The 22,500-nt window shown below is 36.6% G+C and overlaps 1 protein-coding gene across 2 annotated transcripts in view; it reads right to left on the reverse strand.

The window, feature by feature from the left end:
• Positions 1-22,500, reverse strand: part of LOC136842737 (CD151 antigen-like) — a 288,000-nt gene that overhangs the window by 58,255 nt on the left and 207,245 nt on the right. For both annotated transcript variants that reach the window (XM_067110476.1, XM_067110475.1), the window contains one exon: positions 21,262-21,378. In XM_067110476.1, the coding sequence (XP_066966577.1) occupies positions 21,262-21,378 (117 nt within the window). The remainder of the gene's footprint in view (positions 1-21,261; positions 21,379-22,500) is intronic.

The raw sequence follows: 22,500 nt of genomic DNA on the forward strand, positions 1-22,500 counted from the left end.
CAACGGACAACTAACCACTTTTAACTACTACTGAACTGCTGGCCAAAGTGGAGACTGAATATTTTCCAAAAGGTGTCAGAGAAGACTAAACGTAATCCTTAAAAGTGCGATTCCACAAATTAATAAAAAAAAAGGTATTTTTAACTTGACTGAATTACAAACTTTGATGACTGGAAATACTCTAACCTTGTGGTAGTACAAGATAAAGCCCCATAGAACATTTCCCCTTGCATCTCTCCCCTTTTCCCTTCAGAAATGGAGTTAATAAAGTATTAGGTAGTCCCTCCCATCGACCTCTGCATTAAAAAGATCTTCAAAAATCCTCTTTGATGATGCCCTTTGTTTTACAATAAAGACGGTATTAGGGATTCACATCAGTGTCCACTCGGCTCCGAGGTGCAATCCGTTCCGTATACTTTGGTCTTTCCAGTTAGCTGTCCAACCTCTCTAACTTATTCTTGCTCCAAATATCTACCTTTGTCCAAGAACATGTCCTTTGAGCTACATCTGTGACTCTAGAAATGTGAGTCAATGGTCTCATTCAAGTATTAAAAATGTCTGGATCTTTTATTTTCTGTTATATCGATAGTCTACAGAAAAAAAACTACACGGCAGTGAAGTTGGATAGCCGAAGAATCACTGACATCCGAAACAACCTAATTAGATTGATATCAGCAAAAACTATAATATCACTTTCAACTGGCACAATAAAAGAAGTGACAATCTAAAGTGTACTGTTTTCTGTTTAACACTACCGCAACACCTTAACCGTAAACATTCAACAATTAAATTTCTAGCAACAATGACAGAGAGAAATGTGAAGATGTGTAGACGAAATGGTAAAACATTTTGCGTGAGCGAAGGGGTGGCTCAGAATATTCTGAGATGACCTAATCTATGTGAAAAGACTGAGGGAAGGTGGGGGAGTTAAGAGGGAAAAGAAGACTTCAGGAATGAATGGATAAATGGAGTGATAGAGGTATTGGAAAAAAAGGACCAGTGTGCTCCAGACAGGATGAATGGTGCAGCGTGCAAAGATAAGCTCGACGCGCTGATGATGACTCTTCACTGCCGGCTGCGTAAGTTTATGATAAGTTTAGTGTTGTGGAAAGTTTCAGCACTAGGTGTATGATATATATATATATATATATATATATACATGTATAACTGAATCACGAAAATATGGAACGTGATGAATATATAAATAAAGATAAAATCCACGAAGGGAACGGAAACACTGGAGTGCTGCGAGGCCTTTCGACGCTAGTCCTTTACTTAGCAGACTAGTGTCGAAAGGCCTCGCAGCACTCCAGTGTTTCTGTTTCCTTCGTGGATTTTATCTTTATTTATATATATACATATATATATATGTAATTCTATATATACACAATATATACTTACACACACACACACACACACATATATATATACTGTATATATATATATGTATGTATGTATATATATACATATATATATATATATATATATATATATATATATATGTATATATATATATATATATATATATATATATATATATATATATATATATATATATATATATATATTCTAAGTTGCTTTCATTTCTGTAAATCACAAAATACAGTAAACAATACCGTAAAATGAGAAATAACAAACGAATAATGACATTATTTTATGACAGAGCACTTCAGAGAGAATACAACAAAAGACATTTAGAATATAAAACAACATGATCAGATCATCTCAAAATACAAAGAAACAACATCTTCAAATGCTAAAGATGATTCACTAACCGTTTCCTCAAAGAACTTCTGGGGTTCATGTCACAGTCTTGTTGTGTAAATAAACATATTACCAAATGGACTGAGTAAATACAAAAAAAGTATATTTATAATTTTTTGACATATAAAAACATCCTTAAAGAATCAAACATCGGGAGGGGTGACTAAATTTATTTATTATAAATATAATGTGACCAAATATACGATCTGCAGTAAAAAAAAAAAGTATATGTATAATTTTTTGAACAAATAAGAACATCCTTAAAGGATCAAACATCGGGAGGGGTGACCAAATATATTTCTTACAAATATGATGTGACCAAATATACGATCTGCAGTCGACTAGGCTGGGAAACAGGGTGAACGATATTCATTAACATAAGTTATAATTCATATACCAATACCCAAAAGCAGTGATTTGTCAGCTTCTGTACATAAACACTAATCAACCCTCTCACACAACCATGTAATTTTCAGGGCAAGTCACTCCGAAAGAAGTCGGAATATAAAAACAAGTAAAAAATGCGCCGAATTTTCTTCGGCGCAATTGAGTTTTCTGTACAGCGTATGAAAAACTCAGCCACGACCCATAAAACTTTCAGCCGCGGCATATGAAGCTTTCAGCCACAGGTCGGTGGTTGCCTGTGTTGTTGGCACCTATAGTGGTGCCAGACGTATGATCATGGCGAACTTTAACCTTAAATAAAGTAAAAAATACCGAGGCTAGAGTGTGGCAATTTGGTATGTCTGACGATTGGAGGGCGGATGAGCTACATACCAATTTGCAGCCCTCTAGCTTTAGTAGCTTTCAAGCTCTGAGGGCTGACAGAAAAAGTGCGGACGGACAGACAAATAGCCATCTCAATAGTTTTATTTTACAGAGAACTAATAACGGAGCTGTAATTACCGAAGAAAAAAATTAATTTCTATTTTACTGATCGGATCGAACAGATCCATTTTCGTAATGAGAGAAGGAGAAAGTCACACAGAGTAGATGAGAAAAATGTCGGGAAGACCCATTGGATTTCTTTCAAGGTTACTATAGATCTACGATAAGTTTTTTTAATTTCGAAAGTTCTTTTGAGTGTTGTAGTCACTAAAGTTTTTTTTTCTTTTTGAGAACTTTGGACCGTTGATGAACCGTGCTGTTATTTTTTAATGAAAGAGAGAAGGATAGTAAAATACAAATGTAAGCGAAATAGAATTTTTTTTTTTTAGAAGTTAGACGAAGGAAGAACAATTGAATACGTAACGATGTCCTTTCCAAAGATCCTGTGTTTCTGGGAGACGATTCCCATAAACTGATCAAAATTCGCTTGTTTAGCGGAAACCGCTTATACTCTCCCTATTCTAAGACGGCCAACAGTCTGTCTGTCTGTCTCTCTCTCCATTTTTTCCCATCTCATATCCCATCACTGATTTATCTGTCAGGCTTTCTACTCGTGATTATTTTTGTTTTACTTCTTTTCGCTCGCTCTCCGTTTTCCTATTTTCATTTTATATACATCCTCATTATCTCCTCTTATTTTGGTCTTTATTTATCTAAAAGACATTTATTTTAACCGTTCCCTTATATATGAACACTTCAGTGACGTGAAAGAGGATCTAGTGTTTCTTCCGTTGCTAATCTACTGATTAAACGTAGTTTAATTCAAGATAAGCGCCTTTTCTTCATTCTACTTTCATTCTTTTTACGGAAAAGATATTCCACAGCAGCTGCTGACGTCAATGATTTACGAAACACGTTTTACATCGAATTATTCAAGACCTGACAATAGAGTCCTCGCTCTGTTTCTCGAATTATGTCGTCACGGCTAGTAAACCATCACAATAAATTTACGACTTCTCCTATGAATAGCTTTTTAGTTCTCTGTAAAAGAAAACTATTGAGTTGGCTATTTGTCTGTCCGTCCGCACTTTTTCTGTCCGCCCTCAGATCTTAAAAACTGCTGATGCTAGAGGGCTGCAAATTGGTATGTTGATCATCCACCCTCCAATCATCGAACATATCAAATTGCAGCCCTCTAGCCTTAGTAGTTTTACTTTATTTAAGTTTAAAGTTAGCCATGATCGTGCGTCTGGCACTGCTATAGGTGCCAACACAGGCCACCACCGGGTCGTGGCTGAAAGCTTCATGGGCCGTAGCTAAGAGTTTCATACAGCATTATATGCTGTACAGAAAACTCGATTGCGCCCAAGAAACTTCGGCGTATTTTTTCTTGTTTTTTTTGTCCAAAAATACACAAACAGACAAACAAACACACACTATCTATATATATACACAAACACATATTATATATATATATATATATATATATATATATATATATGGTGGAAATGAATACGTGAAAACATGTTGTATAGAAATAAATTTCTGAATAACATCGGGACCGAACCTCGGCCTTTTAAGTGAGAGTCCAGGGCATTAGTAATTCCTCCACATATGCCCTAGACTCTCACTTGCAAGACCGGGTTGGTCCTGATGTGAGTAATATATATATATATATATATATATATATATATATATATATATATATATATATATATATATATATATATATATCATTTAAAGGAGGAGGCTTTAGAGGGCAATTCTGCTCGGAATAACAATAAATGAACATCGTTTCCTCTCTCTAGATGTGGTTTCATGATAACTGCAGAGTTAGATGTCCGAAATTTCCACCTAAAATATGAGAGATTGAAACAGAGAGAAAATGATTCCCGTAGCAATAAAGAGGAACGCCCAGGAAAGAAGACTGCGGTGGTATGGCCATGTGGTGAGAAGGGATGAGACATATGTAGGGAGGAGAGTGATGCAGATGGAGGTGCCTGGTTGGAGAGCGAGAGGAAGATCGAAGAAGCGAAGGTGGATGGATGTAGTTAGAGAAGACCCGAGAGACAGACAATTGTCAGTTAAGTATACCTTAGTTTAACCAGACCACTGAGCTGATTAACAGCTTTCCTAGGGCTGGCCCGAAGGATTAGACTTATTTTACGTGGCTAAGAACCAATTGGTTACCTAGCAACGGGACCTACAGCTTATTGTGGAATCCGAACCACATTATACCGGGAAATGAATTTCTATCACCAGAAACAAATTCCTCTAATTCTTCATCGGCCGGCCGGAGAATCGAACGCGGGCCTAGGAGAGCGCTAGCCGAGCGATATCGACCCATCCAATGAGGAACTAACAATTGTCAGAGGACCATGTGCTTGACCGAGCCAGGTGGAGGAAAGCTGTCTGAAACATCGACCCCGCACAGAAATGGGAAAAAATGCAGAGAAAGAAGCAATAAAGAGGAATCCCGTTATCAGGACTGATGGTCTTCGAAAATCTGTAATCATACGAAATCTGGACGTGAACCAAATGGCACGGGTGTTGAAGCTGCAAAAAAAAAAAAAAAAAAACTTATCGTGAAATCGCTAATACCATATGTGGAAAATCAAAGTAATAATTTAGAGGAAATGACTGACAAATATTATATACAGTATGAGATCTATATATATAAATCTATTTTGTCTCCAACATAACAGTTGCTGTTTATGACAGACCGTCATGTTATCAAGCAAAGTGATCTATCACCAGTGAATTGATTCTCTCTCTCTCTCTCTCTCTCTCTCTCTCTCTCTCTCTCTCTCTCTCTCTCTCTCTCTCTCGGACCAAATGCTGTAATTTCGTTCCTTTACCATGCATAATCAACTCCATGGTTGTCAGAAGGCTGTCTGTCAGAGTGAAAATGTTAGAGAACAAAACATTTTTGCGAGACAAATAAAGCATGAAATTAGTTCCACTCGAGTTAACATTTATACATTGGGTCTGTATAATTTTAGCATAAAATCCAATTCTTTTTCCGTCTCTCTCTCTCTATCGGCAATTCTCACTCCCTAAAGAAGTTACTCATTTACTCAGTGTTTCTTAAATACCTTATTTTTCAATGAACATTTATGAAGGTCAGGTCGGCAACGTGACCTCGTTCTGATACTGTACATGCGGGTTCGAATCCTGCTACAGACATCAAAATTACTTCGTATTATTGCATTTGGATCTAAAGCTTTGCAGTAACAAGAGTATCCAAAGAATTCGAGAAATTTAGAGTGCACTGTGGTTATGACGAGTACATACTTGTTAAGGTGTTAAGGAATTAACAGCTGTTTACAGATAACTTCTTGTACTCTTTACCCTTACTGTTTATTGCCGGGTGTTGCATAACCGTAAAAAAAAAAAAAAAATGTACCCCATAAGATTAAAAATATAAGTATGCCTCGACATATTTTTGGGAATGAGTGTGGGTGTCTCTGCTATGCCTAACTGGTTATCATCTTGACATCTTACATTTAGTTCTCTCTCTCTCTCTCTCTCTCTCTCTCTCTCTCTCTCTCTCTCTCTCTCTCGTACTACGTTCCCCCACCAAAGATGAACGAAAGGAAGACCGAGAGAACGAAGTGAATCTAAAGACGTATCTTATGAAAGTTAAGAAAAACAAAACGCTGGGGATGAAATAAGATTTCCACCGCAACCTCCTTACGTTGGCAGTAATGACACAAGGGAATGAAAAAGCCACACAGAGAGAGAGAGAGAGAGAGAGAGAGAGAGAGAGAGAGAGAGAGAGAGAGAGAGAGAGAGAGATCTGAAGTTACCTCTGATTGTAAAAAGACAAATATCTTTTAATTTTCATTTTTTTCTCTTTATGCTAAAGAGAGAGAGAGAGAGAGAGAGAGAGAGAGAGAGAGAGAGAGAGAGAGAGAGAGAGAGAGAGAGAGTTCTAAGTTACCTTTGATGGTAAAAAGACAAAAATCTTTTAATTTTGATTCAATCTCTTTTTATGCTCAAGAGAGAGAGAGAGAGAGAGAGAGAGAGAGAGAGAGAGAGAGAGAAATCTGGAGGTACCCCTGATGGTAAAAGGACAAAATTGAATAAAAGATTTTTGTCACCAACGCACTTTTTATAGCAACATAATATTCATCCATTTCCAACATCTGGCAATCCACGTGTCAAGGCTTCCAGATAATGATGTTCATTAGGATAATTACTGTGATGCGAAAGAAACCCTCAAGACTTTTTAAGCTCGGAGAGTTTTGAGTAAGATGGTTTTACTGGTCACGAAAAGACTTGTGAAGCTTACAAATTTTCTAAGACACAGCGTCGCCCTTTTCTGAGATGAGTTCGAAGGAAAACGCCTTTCATTTACAAGGAATTCATTCACTCCGTATTTTCTAAGCAGCTTAGAAAATCTATATATCAGAAAATATACACACAAAGAATCATATGATGTAGCTTTGACAAATAGAAGAAAATATCAAGTATTACTGTTTACACTGTGCGCTTTATGAAAAGAGGCTTAACAAGAGCTAGTTACTTTGAGTTTTAGAAAATGGGACTTCTTTCACCTAACAAAAGCTGGCAAGAAACGAAAATAAAAACGAAAAGAAGAAAAAAGCTCAGGAGAATATCACATCAATGTGACGACAGTAGAGTCACACAAGAAAAAAATTGGTTTATCTAGTCCGGATAGAGACGTCATTATAAGGTATTCAAGGGTGGGGGTGGCGAAAAAGTCGCCTTTAACAGTCAATAAAATAAAAATAGAAAAATCTAGAGAAAAAATCTTTTTAGACTTGGAAGCCCATTCTCGGACATACATTTCTATCATCGTCTTTTACCTAGTTCTCGTCTCTGGCATTTTATTTTTTTCCGACAGCAGGCGGATGTCGGGAGACCTGGGGGTTATGTAGGGGAGGGAGGGGGGCCACAGGAGGTGGCAAGAATAGAGATTTATTTTCATTTTAAGTCGGAAGTCACAGATGCTTCTTTGTGACTCCCCGCCGATCCCATAAAATTTAGTGATGAAACTTCAGAAAGTTCATTGAGAGAGAGAGAGAGAGAGAGAGAGAGAGAGAGAGAGAGAGAGAGAGAGAGAGAGAGAGAGAAAGTGTAACTATTAAAAATATAAAGTAAAGAGGACTGGTGAAGAGGTCAACAAAATATGCGAGTTCAGTAACAGACCCCCATTTCTTTCTTTCTCTCTCTCTCTCTCTCTCTCTCTCTCTCTCTCTCTCGCCGACGTTATATAAGACTTTTACCTCAACAGCAACATTATAGGACTAAGAATCCAGGGCCTTAATATACACATTCTCCAGTGTCTTAACTACTTGTATGATGCAAATTCTTTATCAAATCAAATATTGCATCTCATTAATAATGATAAAATGCAGAGCAGTTAATTAAAAGTTTGTTAATTTTATGCTTCACAGCATCTGAACTCAACTCGTTCATTAAGTCTGAAAGCTTTTTCTTTTCTTTTTTGGATTAAGGTTGACTGCCTACTTCGGTTGCCGCTTCGTTTGAGAAAAATTCCCAGCTATACATCGTAGTGACGTCCAAAAATAATGAAAAACAAAAAGTATCTAATTAACATAAGTACTGGGTAGAATTATTTTACGGGGTATCTTGACGAACGCCACACACACACACGTGATGAATGTATAAATAGGGGCTAATGCCACTAAGGAAAATTGAAACAACGGAGTGATTCCTAGGCCTTTCAACACAACTGTCCTTTACGTGGCATTAGCCTCTACTTATATATATATATATATATATATATATATATATATATATATATATATATATATATAAAAGAGCATCGATGGCCAAGTGGGTTAGAGCAGCAGCCTCGGACTTCTTAGAGGTCTGTGGCGCAGGTTCAAATCCGCAGCCGACCGGTCAGAGAGGCGGACACTTTGCTATCCGTGTAGACACCCCGGGATAGGTATGTAATCAACGGATAGGTTTGCTTAGAAGCAAATGGGTGTTACAGACTAATACACACACAAACAAAGCCACTCCAACATCTTCTAAAAACATAACAAACACCTCACACGTCTCGACTGTCGACTTAACCGCGCAACGACTCCTCGCTGCTGGGAGAAAGGGCGCTGGTGACTGGTACAATACATGTACATAGCTACCGGGGTCTAAGCGATGACAGGCAGGGCAGCCGATCGAGACTACAAAGTCTACCCCGAAGCCAAAGCAAAGTTCTTCAAAAGAAGGCATCGTGCTCACCCCATACAAATGGGGAAAAAGCACGTTAAAAGAACAAGATATATATCTATATAGGCTATATATATATATATATATATATATATATATATATATATATATATATATATATATATATATGTATATTTTTTGAGGAGTAAGACAAAACCTTACATAACCCCCATCGAACTCCAAAAATCGTCAAGCAGACAAGCATTTCCATTACTAGCTGCCACTGGGAGGTAATAACAAAAAAAAACAAAAACAAAAAAAACAACAAAATTCCCGCTGGAAGATGATAAAAAAAAATTCCCACTGGAACCGTTTCCTACCGGATTTTTTTTTTTAAGGTTTCCTGGGATTATGGGACCTTTTAGTACCTCTTTCACATCCGCAGCTTTCCAGGACGAGAAAAAGACTTTTTTCTTTTTTTTTTTATGTTTGATTATCCTGACGCAACCTTAAAAAAAAGACATAAGCCTTTACATCGTCAAACGTAAAGGAGGGATCTTTCACAAATATTTTTCCATACGAAAGCCAAAGTTGGTTCATTTTTCTTCTTCTGCAAGGAGCGAAGTCGGCTTAAATAGCGCTCTGAAGAGCAAGGCAAACATTAAGGAGCTCATTGTAAACTGGGAATCTAGAGTGCATGTTTACTTCTGCTTATTACTATTAAGATCATTATTAATTCTCTTTAATTTCAATCTTCCTGAACTGCGAAGGGCCTTATTTTTGGTGTGGATTAAAGAGTGGTTGACACAGGTCCTTCAAAGAATGCAACCGCTCATCGTAGGTTTCATCTCACGTGTCTTAGTTTCTTACGAAGCAAAAAATAAATTATCCTTGATTTCATTAAATGGATCTTATTTCTCACGAAGCATAAACAAATTATCGTTAATTTCGTGTAATGGATCTTATTTCTCCCGAAGCATAAATAAATTATCCTTGATTTCATCTAATACATCTTATTTCTCCAGTAGCATTAATAAATTATCCTTGATTTTATCTATTACACCATATCTCTCACGAACCATAAATTAAGCAACTTTACGTAAAAAAGCTAAAGTTAAAATCCTCCTGGGGCCTCTATATACCCATAGGGCAGGCGCTGATCTCCTGTTTCTTAGGCTGACAGCCAGTGCGGGACAGGTCCCAATGCCTATGGCACGTGGCCAGTGTCGCTAGGCCCACTGTTCAACTCCCCAGCCCGAAGACTGGTACCTGTTCTCCTACTGAACCTCTCTGGTTTTTACGTAAAAAAAGAAAAAAAAATTATGTAAAGTCTACACAAAGAAATCCATTAACATCTGAATACAGAAGAACATTTATTTTCCGATCTCTTTTAAAGAGGATATCCCGCGGTCGTAATTTGATTCTGACCCGGAACCCTTTGAACGAGGTCGCGCACGTATCACTCTTAAGTGGCGGAAGGCCAAAGGAAGCCGTGGGAAAGGAAAAATATTCGAGGATTTCAAAGGCGGAGAGATGACTAGGAATCAGTAAGCACCTAAGTGTACGTTAGCTCTTATCTGTTCATCCGTCTACCTATCTGTGTATGTATGTATGTATGTATATATATGGGTGTATGTATGTATATATATAAATATATATATATATATATATATATATATATATATATATATATATATATATATATATATGTATATATATATATATATATATATATATATATATATATATATATATATATATATATATATATGAGAGAGAGAGAGAGAGAGAGAGAGAGAGAGAGAGAGAGAGAGAGAGAGAGAGAGAAAAATAATATAATAATAATAATGGGTTTCCTATGTTATTAACTTTCTAGGAACTATAGCTAAACAATCTCCCTCACTTTCCCTTACAATTACAGTATCATCTAAAGCTACCGAAAGGGAGAAGGAAGGGTGGAGATGACAAAGATGATGACAATGAGAATGATGATGATGATGACGATGATGATGATGAGATCACGAAAAAGAACAAGGAATTAGAAATAGCTTGGGTGAGAACGAAAAACATAGGCAAGTAAATACTGGCCTCCCACTGAATAAAATACTCGTATACGTAGAGGACTTTACAATACTCCTGTGAATAAGCAAACAAATACTCAAATAGGCAAACGAATCCCCTGCATGGCAGTCAATAAAAGTATTCAGTAAACGAAATAGTTCTAGGTCTCGCCAAAGCCTGTCGAATTACCTTTGGAATCAGTGTACCAATCATATTTAAAATTTACTCAAATTCCGAAAAAAATATAGAACTCAATACTTCTAATAATTCGAGAAGCATTCAAACACAGTGAAAGATCTGAACCTAGACTATTTTACAAAATTTACAAAAAATTCGAAAAAAAGGCATAGTGCCCAGTATGTCCCATAAATTGGAAAGCATTCAAGCACAGTGAAAGATTTGAACCTAGACCACTCTCCGGCCGGCCAATGAAGAATTAGAGGAATTTATTTCTGGTGGTAGAAATTCATTTCTCGTCATAATGTGGTTCGATTTCCACAATAAGCTGTAGGTCCCGTTGCTAGGTAACCAGTTGATTCTTAGCCATGTAAAATAAATCTAATCCTTCGGGCCAACCCTAGGAGAGCTGTTAATCAGTTCAGTGGTCTGGTTAAACTAAGATATACTTTTTTTTTATTGACAATTTCGCTGAAAAAACTACATGCAGTCAGTTATATATAGCACGAGAAATATACGCTACAGACTTCTAAAAGAGCAAGATCTCGCGCGGGCACAAAATCAGCCAAATATAACCTCAAACTTATTGGAATTCCATGGCATGTTGCTACAGGGAAACAAATTATGTATTCACGAAGACAACTGCAAGGGACGTGTGACTTTCAATATTTTTTCGCCCTAACATTTCCACCTTGCTAGTCAGGTCTGCGATGGGTCTCTCTTGGGAGGGAGCGGGCCTACGCATACCTACAAAAATCAATGCAGAACACAAAATGTTATGTAACAAGGTAACTGGAATAATCCCTCTGCATCTACAGGGGTGTAACTGAAAAATGCAGCAACGTCTAAAAGATGAATGCACACACACAGTAGTCATTCCTGTCATATTACTTGAAGCTACAGTTCTTTGTAGGTAAATGTAAAATTGAAATATAAAAATGAAAGTATGAGTTATTTGATGACTGAATTAATAACAGCGTTATACGGTAAAATAATTTGCTTATACATACGCGTACATTTATATATACATATACATATACACACATATATAAGCCCTTTGTTGGCCGACTCGGTAGAGCTTCAGACTGTCATTCGATGGGCCGGAGTTCAATTCCCGCGACCGGCTGATGAAGAGTTAGAGGAATTTATTTCTGGTGATAGAAATTCATTTCTTGCTATAATGTGGTTCGGATTCCACAATAAGCTGTAGATCCCGTTGCTAAGTAACCAAATGGTTCTTAGCCACGTAAAATAAGTCTAATCCTTCGGGCCAGCCCTAGGAGAGCTGTTAATCAGCTCAGTGGTCTGGTAAAACTAAGGTATACTTACTTACACACATATATATATATATATACATATATAATCTACTCACACACACACATATATATATATGTGTAACTGAATGACGAAAATATGGAACGCGATGAATATATAAATAAAGGCAATGCCACGAAGGAAAGTGAAACGACGGAGTGGTGTTAGGCCTTTCGACATACTGTCCTTTACTTGCTAAGTAAAGGACATAAGTCGAAAGGCCTTGCACCACTCCGTCGTTTCACTTTCCTTCGTGGCATTGCCTTTATATAAATATATAAATATATATATAATATATCTCACCTCTTGATGACCCAGTGGTCAAAGTCACTAAATCAGGCAGCGGTTCGAATACCACTGGTGACGAAGAACTTATCAGTTACAACTCCCCTTTGGAGTAATTTATTCCCGGGGTATAGTGAACTGGATATTAAACGATAGTTGTGGCTTAAAATTTGTTAATATAAAACATGTATGTATATGTATACATATATATATATTTATATACTGTATATATATACATACATACATACATATATTTATGTACTGTATAAATAATATATATATATATATATATATATATATATATATATATATATATATATATATATACACATATATAGTATATATATAATCTCACCATCTGTCAATTTCCATCATATGTACTTTAACATCACCATCGTCATCATAATCATCACCTCCATCATTAAAATCATCATCGTCATCATAATCATTACCTTTATCATCATAATCATCACCATTAACATTAATATCATCATCGTCATCATAATCATTAGCTCTATCATCGTAAACATCACTACAGAACGCAGTCATCAAAAGTTCATTGAAGAGCGACAAATTTAAAATTTCCTACGAATTCTTTCCATCTCATTATCAGCATCGGCCTCTCATTAATGAGACCCCCGGACTATCGTTTCCCGAGAGGCGCCCTTCATCTACTTAAAACTTGGTTAATTGTCACCGTCTTCATTTCGACACGAGAACCAGAATTCCAATTTAGAAAGTTCGTTTCAGCGTCAGGAGACCCGGATACGGTATATACACATGATGTAAAGTATAACTTTGTTCGTAATTACAGTAATATCACTGAACATATCTAGTTTAATTTTCATGAAGTATCATCAGTCTGAACAATAAAAATATGGATACTGGTCAATAACTCCTATAATATAATATAATATAATATAATATAATATAATATAATATAATATAATATAATATAAAATATAATATACAATATAATATAATATATAATGTATCATATAATATATAACCATGTTTTGGGAGACTCGATGGCTCAGTCGGTTACAGCAGCGGCTTCGGACTTCGTAGGGGTCTGTGGCACGGGTTCAAATCCGCAGCCGACTGATCAGAGAGGCAGACACTTTGCTATCCGTGTAGACATCCCGGGATTATTTATGTAATCAACGGATAGGTTTGCTTAAAAAGCAAATGGGTGTTACAGACTAAATACACACACAAAACAAAGCCACTACAACACCTTCTAAAAACATAACAAACATCTCACACGTCTCGAACTCTCGCCATACCCGCGCAACAACTTCTCACTGCTGGGAAGAAAGGGCGTTGGGTCGGGTATGATACATGAAACATATGCTACCGGGGTCTAAGCGATGTCAGGCAGGGCAGCCGATCGAGACTACAGGTCTACCCCAAAGCCAAATCAAAAGTCCTTCAAAAGAAGGCATCGTGCTTACCCCATACAAAAATGGGAAAAAGCACGTTAAAAGAAGAAGATAATATATAACTATGTTTATGATTCTAGTAGCATTACTCAACATAGCTAACTTAATATTTTTGAAGTATCCACAGCCTGAAGGATAAAAGTATGGATACTGGTAATAACGCCTATAAAAAAATAATACATTGTAAAACAACTTTGTTCATAATTCTAGCAGAACCACTGAACATATTGAGGATAATTATCATGAAGTCTCTTCAGTCTAAAAAATAAAAATATAGTTATTGGTAAATAACGCCTCACAAAACTACAGGAAACATACTATAAGGCACTCAACAAGTAAAACAGATCATGGTGACTTATTTTCAAGTGAAAGCATTCTCAGTTTAAATTGCATACCAGCAATAACGAAACCCATTACCTTACACTAAGGCAAGAAAAGAGTTCGCACCATATAGCCCTTCTGGTCTGTGAATATGGCCTGAAGCAGAGCCGTCCAATTTGTTTAGTCTGAGGGTCACTCTTGAAAAACCAAAAAGTCATGCGGGCCACCTGTGTGTATGTATGTATATGTGCGTGTATATGTATATATGTATATATATATATATATATATATATATATGTATATGTATATGTATGTATATATATATATATACATATATATATATATATATATATATATATATATATATATATATATATATATATATATATATATATATATATATATACTGTACATATATCGCATCGTTTGAAAATATGATGTACCACATAACAGACGCCAATGAAACTTTTCTTTGTAATTATTGATTTTTCAAGGAATAATTCTTTTATTCAGGATAAGCGGTAAATCTAATTCTTATGATATAAAAGAGAAATATACTTTGACTTATCTAGCCGGCCATTTTCAAAATCAAATGGCCCACGGACATGGGGTTGGACGGCCCTGGAACATCTACAGAAGAGTCAAAGTGACGTAACCTAACGGCAGAAGTTGAAGAGAATATGAAAATGGAGGCGAGAAACTCGTTCATTTATAAAGGCCTTTCATAAGAGAACATTTTCTGACATCCATTTTTTGCACCTTGGTGCCAATTTCCACAACGTAGCAAATAGTGGTAGCAATGTAGGCTATAAAATCCCTCTCTGAAAAACGTAACACCTCATACAAAATATTCATTATCCTGGTAGGACTTACAAGTGATATTCAATACGTAATCAAGAGTGATTTTAATCAAAACGGATATTTTTTTACCACAAAATTAATCGTGTTCAAGCCATCAAAGACAGAGCAACTTCAATTTTTTTTCTACTACCAGGTGATGGTGATGAGAGAGAGAGAGAGAGAGAGAGAGAGAGAGAGAGAGAGAGAGAGAGAGAGAGAGAGAGAGATTTATGAAGCTGAAAAAAATTCACTCAATATCAAGCAGTAACTGCAGTTTTCCTAAACTAAAACAGTGCAAACGTTAAGAAACTTTATTCTTTCATATAAGAGGAAGCACTAAACTTTCGTCCTAGAGAGAGAGAGAGAGAGAGAGAGAGAGAGAGAGAGAGAGAGAGAGAGAGAGAGAGAGAGAGAGAGAGAGAATGTTTATGAAGTTTAAAAACTCGCTAAATATCATGCAGTATCTGTAATTTTCCAAAACCAAGACAATACAAACGTTAAGAAATTTTATTCTTTCATAAAGGAGGTAACACTAAACTCTCGTCCTAGAATGAGAGAGAGAGAGAGAGAGAGAGAGAGAGAGAGAGAGAGAGAGAGAGAGAGAGAGAGAGAGAGAGAGAGAGAGAGAGAGAGAGAGTTATGATGTTTAAAAACTCACTAAATATCATGCAGTAACTGCAATTTTCCAAAACCAAAACAATAAAAACGTTAAGAAATTTTATTCTTTCATTTGGATGAAGCATTACCGTCTCAGTTTTAACAATCACCTCCCTAAACGTCGAGGGATCCTACGCTTTCCTGACATCCTGAGCGTTGGTCGCTTAAAAGATACCGCCAAACGATCGGGGTAGCTTTGATGTCCCGGGCTGAATGTCGAGAAATATATTGATGCAAATGGGTAGCGTATTGCCCCGTGAGGTGTTAAATGCGTCCAAGGATTTAGCGAGGGAAATTAAATGCATGATATATATACCTTCCTTCAAAGATTTATTTTTAAGCATATCAATCAAGATTGCATGTAAAGTATATATTTTTCAGATTTAGTCACAGAAGGTTTATTATTATTATTATTATTATTATTATTATTATTATTATTATTATTATTATATGTAGGTAGAAGACCCTCTCTTAAGCACGTAGTGTTGAAAGAAATAGTTGCATCAGTTGCATTCAGGTTATGCAGTTTTCTCTCTCCATCTAACAATTTTTTTTTAGGGTTACTGCATTTTCCCAGTAATCCGGAAATGTTCGTCATTCCTTGGAGAGGAAAATAGTTGCACACTAAGGTAGTTTTTTTAGGAAGAATATGCCGTAACAGTTATAAAGTAATTAAAAACCGTTATAGTGTATTCTTCATACATCAGATTACCACAGTTTGCAATCATTTTCCTGTACAAAGAATGCCGAATATTGTCGATTTATGTCAGAATGTAGTTAGCTATGAAGAAAGTAATTATTGAAAAGACAGAGGAAACTATATAGTATATAGACCTAATGCAGCTGATGCAGCTATCATTCTCAACACTACGTATAATTATTATTATTATATTATTATTACTATTATTATTATTATTATTATTATTATTATTAATTATTATTTAGCATTTCAAAGGACCAACGTCTAAAGGCAATCCAAACGCAAGGCTTTCATAGGATAGAATAGCTCAGCAAAGAGAGAAATACAGATGATAATAAATTAATAACAAACAAATAAAAACGTAAAAAAATACATATGTACTTACGCAAGATGACGAATAAGAGAAAACTAGAGTGCAAACCTCTTCCAGGTATAAGTAGTATTGCCCTCTCTCTTAATCTTATGCAATATTCACGTCGTTAGAGATAGTGCTATGTAAAATGCATTTTTCCATTACCAACTAATAAAGGAGAAGAGAGAGAGAGAGAGAGAGAGAGAGAGAGAGAGAGAGAGAGAGAGAGAGAGAGAGAGAGAGAATGACATCTATGCTTGCTCTGGCTTTCGTAACAGTGCCGTGTAAATTATATTTTTTCATTACCAACTTATAAAGGAAAGAGAGAGAGAGAGAGAGAGAGGACATCTGTGCCTACCCTGACTTTCGTAGCAGTGCCGTGTAAATTATATTTTTCCATTACCAACTTATAAAAGAGAAAGAGAGAGAGAGAGAGAGAGAGAGAGAGAGAGAGAGAGAGAGAGAGAGGACATCTGTGCCTGCCCTGACTTTCGTAGCAGTGCCGTGTAAATTATATTTTTCCATTGCCAACTTATAAAAGAGAGAGAGAGAGAGAGAGAGAGAGAGAGAGAGAGAGAGAGAGAGAGAGAGAGAGAGAGAGAGAGAGAGAGAGAGAGAGGACTTTGATGTCGCTCTGGCTTTCGTAGGACGAAATGTCTCTTTAATGATCTTGCAAGATGAAACGTCAAAGCTCAGATTTCATAATTATCGCAAAGGCCAAAGGAAGGACACAGAACGAACCTTTTCCAATAAAAGAGGAGACGGAATACCCAATTAATGAACGGAAAATGAAAGAACACGGTAACAGTAGAGAAGGGCGAAGAACTTAGAAGAAATAAAAAGATAACAAGTAATAAGGTGAATAAAAGAACTCACCAGCGTGGATAAAATGAGATCCTTCTTAATGAAGATTGGATATATCATGATCCGTGAACTTTTTTATACTCACAGATATTAAGCCACACACACACACAACACACATATATATGTATGCATATCTAGAAAAAACGTGTCTGTCTGTATGTATGTATGTATGTGTGCATGCGTGTGTGTTTTTGTACTCGTCAGCACGTATGTATACACAGAGACAGGAGAAGAAACACTTAAAACCCAATTTTCTGTACCTTTTATCTTTGAAACACTGCGTTTCCCCAGATGTGGAAAAATCCGCGAATGCAATTAGCCGACCGTTAAAATGCAATGGAATTCATTCCAAGACACAGTAATCTGGCGTAGGTACAGAAAAAGACAAGACATCGAAAATAAGCAAAATATGTTATTACTGTTAATTTAATATCAACACTATCTTCTTACCTATTCAGCATTACTGGCGACGAAGGGGGAATGGATTACACACACACACACACACACACACAGAGAGAGAGAGAGAGAGAGAGAGAGAGAGAGAGAGAGAGAGAGTCATCAGATTCCCAACATGACGAAAGCTCTTCCCATTATACCATCACGTCACCGACACATCACGTCACGTCACCGTCCCATCAGCCGTGCCTTGTATTCACACTATCCATCACGATCCCGTTCAGTTCGTGCCCAGCCTCCCAGTAGTCATGGCGCCTCACAGATTTAGTGTTAAGAAACTTGCATAGGCACCGTCACGTCACGTCAAAATTATTCTATCCAAGAAAAGGTGTCGAGAAGTGACGGTGGATGCCGTGTGCTTGAAGGTGGCGTGACGTGATGGTGTGAACAAGTCCATTTGATTGCATGTAAGAAATTCTCACGTACTTTGACGTGACGTGATGTGTCGGTGACGTGATGTTATAATGTGAATCAGAACTGGGAAGAAAGAGATAACTTCTCTTACAACTTCTAACCGACATTGCAATCACACGAATATGGTTAACGTGAAAAAAATAATAATTATACCATTTTGCGTTTGACTGAACAAACAGCGTACGCCAACGCAGAGGAAAAAAAAAACGTACGGATAATTTAATAAAGGGCCAACCGAAACCTAGCATTTATAGTGTACCAAGGCCTGACAAAAATCTAATAACAGAAGTGATGCAAAATTCATTCGTATGGAAAACCCAGCGTCATCTCATATGCGGCTGGTAGCATCTGGAATGTGATTACACAGAATGAAAATCCTCTTCATTTGCAGGCATTCAGGGGCTGAACATCGTATGAAAAGTCGCCTATCTGAGCAACAAAGAAAAATAAAGCTGGAAAAAAGTAGCCTTGAAAAGAAAATTGCAGTCTATTCAACAGTATGAATAGCGTAGAATTCCAACTACATATTCCAGGCATAAAGTGTTCAGGACAGCCTTCTCTCTCTCTCTCTCTCTCTCTCTCTCTCTCTCTCTCTCTCTCTCTCTTACAGAACTACATATACGCACCCACACGCGTTTTCCTATTCAAGAGAAAATATTTTCGGTCGGCTGATTGCATGAATGGATTCTGTACATATCAGGGCCTACGCAATGTTCAGATCTAAAAGATACAGAAATGTGGATTGTGAGTGAGTGTTTTCCTGTGTACGTGTATCCACATACACATACAGAAACACACACATGTATATATATCCATACATATATGTATATATATATATACATATATGTGTGTGTGTGTTTGTGTATGCGTGTGTGTGTGTGTTTGTGTATGCGTGTGTGGCCTAATACCTGTCGGTATAAAATCGTCACGAGTCAAAACCTATACATTTTTTCAGGCGTCGACGGCCTCCATTTCCATCACTCCCAGAGATTACACCCCTGTCAGTTCGATTAACAATTCTCTCTCTCTCTCTCTCTCTCTCTCTCTCTCTCTCTCTCTCTCTCTCTCTCTCTCTCTCTCTCAACGATATCTGAATAGAGAGAACTCCAAAAAGTCGAGCCATCTAAGATGGTGTTTATCTGGCGATCTTGCGCGTAATCATGACTTTATACTAATTTGAAGTAACCCTTTAATGCCTGGGTGGTAATCAGAGTTCGCAGTGGTGATGATGTTGCGATGCTAATGTATAAAGTTGGAATGAAGTGGGAACAGACATCGGAACAGGATTTATTTTGGAATCAGGGAAAATAACATACCAAGGTCAATAAACTTGACAATGAAAGGCTGACGTATACCAGAGATAGGATCATTCGGAAATGGAGTACATCAGCGTAGGAAATGAATAAACAGCTGAGTGAAATGAACATACTGAACGACTGGGTCACTTCAAAATGAAGAAATAATAACGCAAAGAACCCAAAAGAGAGCAAAACTACAGTAGTGCATAAACCAGCGCTGGCATTCTTTGAGAATGACAGATCTAGTTCTCAAATGGCAAAGCAATTAACCGCAGATCATTTGGGTCGCTTTATCGTATGAAGTCGCTTTCTCATACAAAAGAGAAGTTTTTATTTACTTCTTGTTTTTACGCGTTCACAGATAACGCCTTTTCTTTCCTGAGAAAGAAACCAGTAATCGCAAGTTATAAAACTGTATGACCAGTTATCTAATCCGGGCCCCCAAGAGGGGAGGGGGAGGGGGATGGGGAAAGTGCCGTCAGTGCACCTCAAGTGGTGCACTGCAGGCATTACTAAAAGTTGTTAGCAGCGTCCCTTAGGCCCCTAGCTAAACCCACTTTTTATCCTTTTACTTTACCTCCATTCCCACTTCCATCTTGTCTATCCACTCCAACTTCCCCTTTTCACTGTCTTAACCTCTGAATGGTGGAATGCCCAAGACCTTGGCTTTATAGACTAATTTACATAAATCAAATTAACTCTTGGCTCATATAATCGGTCGCTCTTCGAACAAGACAGGTAATTTGGGCTTCCAAATTATAGCAGAGGCGTTTTGGTGCGAAAAATGTCGAACCTTCATTCTCTCAAATACTAAGAACAAAGTTCTCCCATAAATAAGCAATTCTGTGTTTCCTCATAACAATGGGGACACCAGCCACAGAGCCAAGTTTTTAACTGAAAGATAAGAGAATATAGAATATAGAATATAGAATTTAGAACAAAGGCCAAGCGCAGGGACCTATAAGATCATTCAGCGCTGAAACGGAAACTGACAGTAAAAAGGTCTAAAAGGTGTAACAGGAGGGAAACCTCTCAGTTGCACTATGAAACAATTGTTAGGAGAGGGTGGCAAGTAAGACTGAAGAAAGAGAATACGAACGGAGGCACAGCAAAAAGAATGAAAAGGGGTAGCAGCTGGGGCAGAAAAATAAGTAACATTGCGCTCCATTTTGCCAAAGGAGACAAATAACATCAGATTCGCAATCATGCGGAAACAGATACTTTAATGGAAAGTATAGCAAGTAATTTTCAGAAAGTCCAGTCTTTATATTTCGTGATACGAGAAGTTGGCAGCAATTTACCGAAGTTGTTGCGAGAACTTACCGGAGGCGGAACGTCCGTGGCCTGATGAGTCTTTCCAAGCAACATGACGGCATAATGACGCCCGTTTTCTCCAGACATCAAGTGCACGCCCACGGCCAAAACAGCCCATCCAGAAGCCTGGGAAAGGAAAAAAAAAGCAAATTATATTAATGATTTCGTGAGGCAATTCAATTAGACACTAAGCGAACGGAAATTATGTGTGGGATGATTAATTTCACTTTGCCTGTTTGCATTAACATTTTAATCTCAGTTGTGCGTTGATACATATACATCGCTTACTTGTATACTTACAGACGTGCAAGCAAGCATGCACGCTCACACAAGCACACTCATTTATATGTATAATGTATATTCATATATGTATATATACAGTATTATAAATTACACACACACACACACATATATACATATATATGTATATATACATATATATATGTACATACATATATCTATATATATATATATATATATATATATATATATATATATATATATATATATATATATATATATATTATGTCAGAATGTAGAAAAATAGTGGTTAAGGTCTCATTATGGCTATTATGAATATGTACTGTACACATCGGTTAAAAGTGACAAATAGATTCTAGATTATATACATATATATACATATATAAATATATATATATATATATATATATATATATATATATATATATATATGTAATATATATGTATATAAATATATATATATATATATATATATATATATATATATATATATATATATATATATTTATGTATGTATATATATATATATATATACATTCATTTTCCTGTTTTTACAATAATGGCACAAGGTGTGGAGCTGCAAACCCAATGCCAAATTGATGAAAATGATCATAGGGTAAAGACTTCTAACTGGGGGTGTATACAAGGATTAAAAAAAATTCCAGGTTGTTGCCATAGAGTCAGCCAGTGGCTTTGTGGTCACTGGAGGGTAAAAAGAAGGAAAAAAACGCATAAGTGATCGAATGAGAAAATGACAGATTTAGTAAAAGAAAAACTCTCTGACAGTGTGTAAAGTACAGAGAGAGAGAGAGAGAGAGAGAGAGAGAGAGAGAGAGAGAGAGAGAGAGAGAGAGAGAGAGAGAGAGAGAGAAGGCAAGTAATAAGAAAAGTGGGGTGAATGCACATTGGACCTTTAGGGCTAATAAGTTGCTCAAGAGGAAAGTTAATGCAGTGAGAAAGGTTATGAGCAAATGAATCTCAAAATCA

The sequence above is a fragment of the Macrobrachium rosenbergii genome, chromosome 10, assembly GCF_040412425.1.
Source record: "Macrobrachium rosenbergii isolate ZJJX-2024 chromosome 10, ASM4041242v1, whole genome shotgun sequence".
In the NCBI taxonomy this organism is placed as follows: Eukaryota; Metazoa; Arthropoda; class Malacostraca; order Decapoda; family Palaemonidae; genus Macrobrachium; species Macrobrachium rosenbergii.